Raw genomic sequence first — 10388 nt, forward strand, 5'->3', positions numbered from 1 at the left:
GTAATTATATTTTGACTGTATTTGATTTCATTTTACACATTCATATGTTGTGAAATTAATTAATGCATAATAATTGTGATAATCATAATACCGTGATTATTTCTCTGACAATAATCGTACAAAGAAAATCTATAATCGTGACATCCCTACTCGGCAATAAACAAAGCAGGAGATGCCTGTTTCTGTCTGAGGAGATTGAACCTCACCTGGTCTGCTTGTCTCTGGGTCTGCGCCTGGCTGCTGCCTCCCATGATGGAGTAGACGTCGATGTGTCCGTCGAAGCCGGCGGCCGACAGCAACATGGGGTTCCTGGGGCACCACTGGATGTCGAAGCACCACTGGCTGCTGATGGGCAACTCATACAACACCTGAGGAAGGAATTCAAAAACGGACTTTTGCTTAATGGAGGTTCAACGGGAACGAGAGACTTCGGTGCAGAAATCTGAGGAGGAAACTCACCTCGGCTGTGTTTGGATTCCAGCACAGGATCCTGCTGTCCTTCCCACAGCTCAGCAGCAGCTCAGGATCAGCCATGCTCCAGGCGATGGAGAGGACGCCACTGCACATAAAGAAGGTCACAAATTAAAGAAAAAAAGAAAGAAAAATGGTTTGGGCATTTGCAAAAACAGCTGTGCACCTCTGTTTTTAGCAAACATTTGGTGCATTTATTGCTTTGATGAATTTATGAGTCAGCAGAACAGTGGAGGGTTCAGAGGAATAAGATTCAAGGTTTTACACACACACACACCCACCCACACATAATACAGTTGTTGGGAGAGACACATCCATTGTGGTTTGTTGACAATAAGAAGCATAAAAAATATCACCGGCTTTTATCCTTCAAGGCTGCAAAGGAAAGTCTAAAATATTTGAGCTGCTTCGGTGCGACAGGCAACAGATCTATTTACCGTGTGTGATTCTCTAAAATCTTGAGAGGAGAGGTAGCAAAACGCAAGTCCCACATCTGGATGACTGGCATCCGGTCGTCCTCCGAGGCCAAGACCAGCTGAGTGGCCACCTCCGGGTTCCAAGCGAGTCCAGAGCAATGCATCTAAAAAAAAAAAATGAACACGAGCACATGAATGTTTAGGTTTTGTTGCACAGTGTCAAAGGATTGTGAGAGAATAAAACATGTTTTACGCCCGTTAGACTTCATTTGACTGCAGATTAGAAAGAAAACGACGTACCCTGTTGCTGTGGTCGCTGACTTTAATGATGAGGTCGTTCTTGCGGAGATCCCACACTGAGGCTCGGCCACTCGGGCTGGCGGAGGCCAGGATGTGTTGCACCTGTCTGTTCCACGACACGCAGCTGATGTCCTCCTGAGGCTGCAAGACAAAACCAGGAGCTTTAACTTCAACACAAACTGCTAAAGGAAATATTGTTTGATACGCATTGTGTCAAAAAAAAAAAAACATCACTGCAGATCACAAACCCACCTGAGTTTTCGGTCCTGGCGTCATCGGAGAACCAAAGTTATTCATGTCCCAGATGTAGATTTCAGACTCATTCCCACCTGACGCGAACAGGTTTGTCTGCGATGAAAAGAAAACCAAAGATGAGTAAGAGCAGTGAGTGCACAGACATCAACTTAAATTCAACGACAGCAGATTAAAAGGGATAATTCAAGGGTTTGGAGAACTTTCGGAGTTATCCAAACGCTTTAGGAGTTCCAGGGGGGGTCCGGCTGGTAACGGATTTTCATATAATGGCGGCGCATAGAGTTCACTTTTGAATCGTCCAAAACACACACTATGAAACATCCAGATACCTCCATACTGCTCGTCCGTACTGACCCAAGTGTCCTGAAGCCGCCACATGAAAAAGTTGCTTGGAAAAAATTTGATTCTCTGTTTTTATCCTTGTTGTAGCAGTAGCTTCCAGTGGCTCTGTTGATGTTTGTCGTATGAGCGAGATTTGCTGCGAGATGTTCGTTTGTCGTTGTAAACCATTGGATGCATGATGTAAACATGGAAGAACATCTCGCAGCAAATCACAACAGAGCCACTGGGAGCTACTGCTATAACAAGGATAAAAACAGAGATCAAATGAATTTTTTCCAAGCAACTTTTTCATGTTGCGGCTTCAGGACACTTGGGTCAGTACAGACGAGCAGTATGGAGGTATCTGGATGTTTCATAGTGTGTGTTTTGGACGATTCAAAAGTGAACTCTATCCGCCGCTATTATATGAAAATCCGTTGCCAGCCGGACCCCCCCCTGGAACTCCTAAAGCGTTTTGATGACTATGAAAGTTCTCAGAACCCTTCCTTGGCATGACGGTGAGTAGAAAATTGGTGAATTATTGATTTTGAGTGAGGTTAAATGGCAATTTCGTTGTATTTTCTTTTACAATGACAATAAAGCTTCTATCTATCTATCTATCTATCTATCTATCTATCTATCTATCTATCTATCTATCTATCTATCTATCTATCTATCTATCTATCTATCTATCTATATGGATCGTACCTGGAAGGGGTTGACGTCGAGAGCCCTCACTGGGCCCGTGTGCCTGTCGCTCTCGGTGACGATCACGTCGCTCTCTCCAGCCATGATCTTCGCTGGGTCGTAGAGGATGATGTTGCCGTTCTCACCGCCTGCGATAAGGATACCGGACGGGTGTCCCGTGTCTTCCATCCCATAAGGAGCCCACACCAGTTTGTGGTATCTGAGAGGAAATAAGACGATAAAACACACGTGATGAACAGTCAATCAATCAGTTGGTGGGTTTAGACCTTTCATCTGTGACAATGTCCTGCTTTTCTTTATCATATATAAAACACAATTCAACATTTCTTTGCTTTTTGGACTCAATGGATTCAAAGACACTGAGAATAATTGTCAGTTCCAGGTCTGAAACCAGCAGTTTTTCCTCTTCTCTCGTACCTGTGAGTGGAGGAGAAGCTGCCACATGACTTCATGTCCAGAGACGGCTCGGCCAAGTCCAGCTCGAAAAACTCCAAGGAGGCATTGGTGCTGAAGGAGGCGTCCAGCTGCTGGGCTGATGTTCCTGCAGGAGGAGAGGACAGCAGTGCAGCTGATATATTATCGACTGAAGTAAACTGAATATTTGAGGGTTTTAAAGTGGTGGTGATATAAAAACAAGACACCTCCGAGTCTGTGACATTGTTATGTACATTTTTCAGTGTCTTGTAAACCAAACCAATAGTCAACTAACTTAAATAATAACTGTAAGAATGACTGATCATGATATGATCCATTAGATATCGGTCTACTCTGGTAGAAACTCACTTCAGCTGTAAATACTGTGGTATGTGGCAGTGATTTTCTCCTATATACTTCACATACACTGCAAAAACTCAAAATCTTACCAAGAATATTTGTCTTATTTCTAGTTGAAATGTAATTTCTAGTCAATACAAATCTAATACTACTTAAAATAAGACTCATCACATTTAAAAAGTAGCTTGTTTTAAGACACTTTTTACTTCTTTCAAGCATATTTTCACTTGGAATAAGTAGAAAAATCTGATAGTGGGGCAAGTTTTTCTTTCTTATTACAAGCACAAAAATCTTGCTTTCACTGGTAGATTTTTCTACTTATTTCAAGTGAAAAAACGTTTGAAACAAATTAAAATTATCTAAAAACAAGTTCATTTTTAGGTGATGAGTCTTATTCTAAATGAAAAGAGTTTAGTTTTGACTAGAAATGAGACATTTTGACAATAAATAAGACAAATATTCTTGGAAAGATTTTGAGTTTTTGCAGTGTAAACACCAACACTGAATAAATTAACTCATGTAGTGTCACATGATACATGATGCCACAGGTGTTTAGTCTCTAACTTTGATTAATTCAAGTGATCTTATGATTGACAGGAGCAATAATGATATAAATGTCATGTCAGCAGAAAGCAGCAGCAGGTTGTTACATGCTCATACCTGTAGCCAGGTAGATGGGGTGGTGCTGAGCAGGACTCCAGCTCTGGATGGCTGTGCGTTTGATTTCTTTGAGTTTCATCCTGTGGGAAAAAAAGGTGCAGATTTTGCAGTTATTATTACTGGTGTAATGATGACACAACTGTATTTTGTGTAAATTCATGCCTACTCGATTCCAATTTCAGGTTTCAGGTTTATGCATGACATTATGTTCACATTTTCCAAGTCTGCCTTAAAATAACACTTGAAGTGATGGCAGACAAAGTTGGCAGTCCTGATTCTAGGAGGTTTTCAGCTTTAAAAAAAAAAAAAAAAAGGTTTAATCAAAAAAGATGCCTGTCAAGGTCACTGTTTTTGTATTAAATTTCTTCCTCAGCTCATAGAAAGATTGCAGCTATGGAGGATGCCAAATTATATACTGTCTATCACACAGCAAAGATTGAATTTTGTCACCAGTCACTGTCCTATCCTTCAGAGTGTAGGCACAAGGTGTGAGGTAATGGCTTTATCAACATGGGACAGCTTTATAAACAATAAATTATGCCTTCAATGCCACTTTTTAATCCTGCGTTCTCACCATTCGGCTCAGCTGGTGCAATAAATGCAATAGTTACAGATTTACAGACAGGGGCCTCCTCTGACTGAGGCTAATTATCACATGGCTACTATTGTGTTGTAAAGCAGGAAAGAAAGACACTCCGGGTTTCTTTTTCAATGCATTTTAAAAACCTACTTCACAGTCACTGCACCCAAAAGGGGCAAAAATGTGAATTAAAGGTCAATCTATTTATGTTTATTTCACATGTAATGAATCCTTGAAATGATCTGTAAGCAGCAGATAACAGATGAACAGATGGATGAATGGGATTGACCAGTTAAAACATAACAACTTAAAGTCAAAGGTCAGGAATAATAGCACTGGGAATTTCCTATACATCTATTAACTAACACTACTGCCACTGTAAATGAAATGCATGTCTTTATTTTACTGTCTTTGTCAATAATAATCTGTATCTAAAGACTGCAAGGCGTGCACATTGTCAAGATATTACAAATGCATTGTGTGGCTCTTAAGAAACTGAGTGTACTTTTTGTACTCGTTGCTTAAAATCAGCAAATTCACTGAGCTAGCATCAAGCTCACAGCGTCAAGGAGCCGGAAAAACGTATTGTCACTTTTATATTACAAGGTTTTACAGCAGGTACTAGTGGTCCATTTTATATCTAGCCTGTTAGCAGCCTGTGCAAAAATAATACAACAGTGAGGAGGACAGTTAACACACAACAACAAAAAACACACATAGAAATCGTATTACTTCACTATTAAAGCGACTCACCTTCTTGTATTTTTTGCTCCTTGTTACGTGAACGAAAACATAAAAATAAAAAAAAATACACAAGTTCCCGTTTCGGTTCTGCTCGAGGATTAAATACACGACCTGTGAAAACAACAGCGGAGGAACGGGAGGCTACCGGGTCCCGGCTGCGGACTGCAGGCGGATTTCCACGTCCTCACTGGTCTCCATCAACGTGGCACTGAGCGACTGCCTCCTCCTACCACGAAGAAGAGCAACAACTTCCGGGGGAACCCTCCGCTCCCCTCCCTCCAGCTAGCCAACATGCTAACAATGCTAATGCTAACCATAGATGCTAACAATGCTAATGCTAACCATAGATGCTAACAGCAGATTTTTTTTTTTTTACTTTATTGCAAACAAATCAATGTAAGGCAAATATTAGGCTACACTTGCGCAAAAAAAAAAAAAATCAACAAGAACAAACATCATATTGAAGAGATGAAACCTTGATTTAAAATACAAAACATAAGATATAAGGGCATACAACTAACTCTTGCATATTCCTTCTGTGCAATAATACATATTTAATGCCATAGCCTAACTTACTTATGTGCAATAACCCACATTCAATCCCATATTTAGTATAGTGCAATAACTCCTGTCCATGTTTGTACTTTTGTACTTGTTTTTTTTTTTTTTTTTAATTTAAGGAGGACAATGCACATTAATGAACATAATAAAATGTAAAGGTGCCAGTGTTAGCCAACGGCTAGTTTCCGACTGTAGTCCTCCTGGCAAGGTGTTAAAAGTCATTAAAATATACTACACAAGGACATAACATAATTCATAACAGGAAAAAAAAAAGGTACAACAAACACATGTATCCAACAGAAACCAACAGACATAAAAACTACAAAGAAAGACAATTAACATAACACTATTATAAAACAAAAACAGAAACAATAGTGTTAGTGCAATTTAATAGATTTAGGTCAGATGGACTATGATGGATAAAATGGATGAAGATGCAACAATGCGAGACCAAAACAGGGTTTCTTAATGGAGTTGTGCTAAGATGGGTTGAGAACACAACAAAACCAATATATACTGTATACATATATATTTCTTTCTTTTATATTTCTTGACTACTTTGCTCTTTTAACTTGTAGGCTACACTTGAGTTGGAGATGTTGTAACAAAGAAATTTGCCCTTGGGGATCAATAAAGTATTCGGATTCTGAGATCAAATAAACAAACATCAAATAATCAGACAACAAAAATAAAGTAAAAGGTTGACTTAATAGCTATTACGCTTCATTAGTCAGATCATTTTTGAAGCATGTGAAGACAGGTGGGGTCTTTAGAGATTTGGCTTTATGAATTAAGAATTTGGCTAAAATTAGTAAAACATTTATTGTTTGTCTGTTTTTTTTTTAACCAATCTTTAAATAATTTCCAGAAGAGCTGGGTTTGAGCTTGGTTGGGCTGTGCAATTTATGTACTGTTATTGATTATGTTTTTGTTTATTTATTGTTCGTGAGTGTATGAGATTAAATGTTGATGATGATAGTAGGGCTCTTATTAGCGTCTGTCTATGTTTGGAGGCTGCTCTTTTTTCATAGAGGTTGCACAAGTAAATTTTGTTGTGCTGTTTTTGTTTTCCAAACTGCATAATGACAATAGCCTAAGTGATTTGATTAGATTTGAATATGTGCCATATACTGCCCAGGGATTTTACATATTGTTTCAGCCAACTCTGTTAACAGCAGGCTGTTCTTACATGTTTCATAACACATTTCTTCATTTCATAACAGCCCTCAATCTTATGAAAAAGAGACACTTACACAACACAGTCCTGATGTACTTTGAGCATATCGATATTTTATTTTCTGTTACTTTGTTGCTGCTCTTTCATTTGAGGTCCTTGAGAATATAATGACATTTTTGTTGGTTACGATACAGTTAGATTTGCTATTTGTTGCAGATTTGTCTATAATACGGCACTGCATCATTTAAAGATTAGATATATTTTTGCATTAATCAAAAAAAAAAAAAAAGTAGTCAAAGCTGTGTCAAAAAGTGAATTAGAAAATGTCACCATATGTATTTATCAAATCCCCCCCACAGACACCACACCATTGAAAAACCAAAACACACTGAAACTTTTCTTCACAATTTAATGATTTATTTGGAAAACAAACCAGTGAAACACTTGATATACTGATGAGCCCCAACACTATGATCACCTGCCTAATATTGTGTTGTAGGGCCTCCAGGCCACGGATGACATGCAAGACCGAAGCTCTGCATTTACTCCAGCAGGTCAAGCCTGAAAAAACAAGCAGATACCACAGATTAAAATTCACATTCACATCTGTTCTGCACTTTAACACCATTAGGAAGAAGAAAAGCCAAAACCCTCATTCAGAAATTCATGTATAATCTCCCCCAGACACATGTATGTATGGGTCAGATGGGTAGTGATTGGTATAATCATTGGGATGGCCATTAACCTATATCATATACAGAGAACTGCAATACACACCTGCAAGAACTAGTCCACAGGAACAACTTTTCTTCAGCTGACCTGCAAAAACAAAACGCATACATATTTATTATACATGTTTATATCAATGGTTTTAAGTTCATTACATGCAAGTTGTGCATTTGTGAAATTAAACACAAAATCATGACAGATTGGTGGTATTTAACTGTCAGAATAAACATTGAATCTTTATCTATTGATTATTAAAACTGGTCAATATGCGAGGGGTTTTCATGTTCACAGTTTTAACAGGAGTTTTTTTTTTCCTTTTTTCCTTTCCATGTCTTGACCAGTTCACTTGAGCACGCTGTCTTTTCTCCACCACGTGGTCTTCAGGTGGAGGTTAGTTAGTTAGCTCACATTAAGCGACTTAACTCTTCTATCTTCTAACACAGCGAGTCACGGCCAGTAAAAACAGTAATAAAAGGTTAATTTACTGCACACTTACCTAATTAATGTACAAATCTGCACACGTGTTGATGGCATAATTTCACACGACGTTATTGCAAGAACTACCCTGCGCCCTAATCCTGCTGCCTCCACCTAGAAACAACTTCTTCGTCTTCTTCCTCCTCCTCCTCTTATTCTCCTTCTTCTTATTCTATGACACGACTGACTTCCAGTACTGGTGTGTATTGCTGCCACCTAGAGGGCTGGAGTGTGAAATAAGTTTGACATATTACTGTAGTAGACAAATAATGTTTTGATTTCAAGTCAAGTGAAATTCATTGTTAGTTTTAAGTTTGAAATGAGCATAGGTCCAATATTATATTCGCAAAGGTGGGACTTGAGTTTTCAATATTTTGTTGTTGCCACTGTTCATGTGGCAGATTTATTATTGGTCAGTCATTGGTCTGTTAATCTTCAGACAAATTGTTTACTGTACTTTATAAAACGCATCTAATTAGGTATAGATAGATAGATAGATAGATAGATAGATAGATAGATAGATAGATAGATAGATAGATAGATAGATAGATAGATAGATAGATAGATAGATAGATAGATAGATAGATAGATAGATAGGTAGATAGATAGATAGATAGATAGATAGATAGATAGATAGATAGATAGATAGATAGATAGATAGATAGATAGATAGATAGATAGACTTTATTGATCCCAAGCTGGGAAATTACAGTGCAGCAGCAGCATTACACAGACACACAGTGACGATACAGTGACGATAACAACATATAGTATAAGAATATAAAGAACAAACTATACATAATAAAATAGCAAAATAGCAATAGTTGGTTGGGCTTCAGTAAAAAAAAAAATAAAACAAACAAAAAAACTTGTGAAGCCTTCATTTTTTTTCTTTTAACATCTTTGTTTTCTTTATGGCTCTCCTTTGTCCATACTAACACTCTTAACAAGTGAACAGCATTATTTTGTCCACTAGGTGTCTCTCGTGTCACATACAAAGCATTTACATTACATTTGGGAACCAATCAGTTCAATGACTGGACTCCTCAAAAGACATTTAATCCAAGTACAACTTTAATACCATAATCCTAATAAGGCTACAGTCATCAAGTGTTCAAGTAAAAACATATGGGGCCTGTGTGAAGATTGAGGGATAAATTATTGCACAAGACAAAGGGTAAAAGAAAGTAGAAGTACTAAAAGCATGACAGAATGACACCTGTTTAGTCTTACATGTTTATACGCTGACTAACTGTTAAATTATCATGTTATTATTATCATCACTGACGCCACCACATTTGCGTTATCCTCATTCCCTGGAAAGGTTGTGCTGCATAAACTAATCCAACAAGTTTTGTGTCACTCTTAGTCCCTTAGTCATCACCAGAGACTAAACAAGAGGATTTTCCTTTTAACTTGTTAACTTTGTGCAACCGAAACAAACTCAAACACAACCATTAGAGGAGGAAATGCGAGTTTAAAGGCCACTGGAGGGAACTGAACATACTGAACATGCTGTTTGTTGCTGAAGGGGTAAAACATCAGAAACAATGAGGTAAGTAAAACCTCCAGCAACAAGGAAGTAAATGCCAGTGTGTATTTTTCCCACCAGGTGTCTCTAGTGTCACATAAATGAAGCATTTGCAGCCATAATGAGAGTTTCCTCATAATTAAATTCCCCCTCTCTGAGAAATAGTGCGCTGTATTGTTGTTAATGTGCAGCTACAGTAATTGTGTGACTGCATCTTCATAAGAAGAGTTGATGGGAAAACAAACCGGACGCGAGGACGTAATCACCACAACACAAGTTCACCGCACATAAAAACAAACAAAGTAATGACATTATAGCCTCGAGGGTCCACTGAAGGCTTTACTCACAGCCAAAAGTACTCTTGGCAAAGGACCACAGATGTGACTCACAAAAGATGTCCAGGGATAAAATTGGACTTCCCATTCCCAGCTCCCCCGGCCCAAAACCATAATGTCTTTATAATCCTACAGGACTTATAATGCGGCTGGAGCCTTTAGTGGTGGGTTTGCGGTGACTCAGTCAGACATTATGGCATTTCCTTTACCTTCCTACCTTGTTTTGAAATATATGCACCATAGTTTTTATCTTTTTTTTTCTTTCTTTACCACAAAAGTATAGGAAACAACAACAACATCAGCAGCTCCTGAGCAGCAGCAATGGCTCTGTTACTGTATGTGTTGCTTT

General features: G+C 38.4%; 1 protein-coding gene and 1 long non-coding RNA gene across 3 annotated transcripts in view; both read right to left on the reverse strand.

The window, feature by feature from the left end:
• The window catches only part of sec31a (SEC31 homolog A, COPII coat complex component), a 31892-nt gene extending 26609 nt beyond the window's left edge, over positions 1 to 5283 (reverse strand). For both annotated transcript variants that reach the window (XM_085793013.1, XM_085793012.1), the window contains exons 1-9: positions 5239 to 5283; positions 3906 to 3985; positions 2889 to 3012; positions 2472 to 2670; positions 1440 to 1535; positions 1188 to 1328; positions 909 to 1051; positions 460 to 559; positions 207 to 368 (exon numbers count right to left, since the gene is read on the reverse strand). In XM_085793013.1, coding sequence (XP_085649139.1) covers positions 207 to 368; positions 460 to 559; positions 909 to 1051; positions 1188 to 1328; positions 1440 to 1535; positions 2472 to 2670; positions 2889 to 3012; positions 3906 to 3984 — 1044 coding nt within the window. In that variant the 5' untranslated portion in view covers position 3985; positions 5239 to 5283. The remainder of the gene's footprint in view (positions 1 to 206; positions 369 to 459; positions 560 to 908; positions 1052 to 1187; positions 1329 to 1439; positions 1536 to 2471; positions 2671 to 2888; positions 3013 to 3905; positions 3986 to 5238) is intronic.
• Positions 5284 to 7402: 2119 nt separating this feature from the next.
• LOC146977079 (uncharacterized) lies at positions 7403 to 8333 on the reverse strand. The gene is made up of 3 exons (XR_015037196.1): positions 8193 to 8333; positions 7745 to 7786; positions 7403 to 7528 (listed from the first exon to the last, which is right to left on the reverse strand). It is a non-coding gene; the product is annotated as an uncharacterized LOC146977079 (long non-coding RNA).
• Between the last annotated feature and the right edge of the window lie 2055 nt (positions 8334 to 10388).

This window comes from Trachurus japonicus, chromosome 12 (genome assembly GCF_045865225.1).
Source record: "Trachurus japonicus isolate A0001 chromosome 12, Traja_1.0".
Taxonomy (NCBI): domain Eukaryota; kingdom Metazoa; phylum Chordata; class Actinopteri; order Carangiformes; family Carangidae; genus Trachurus; species Trachurus japonicus.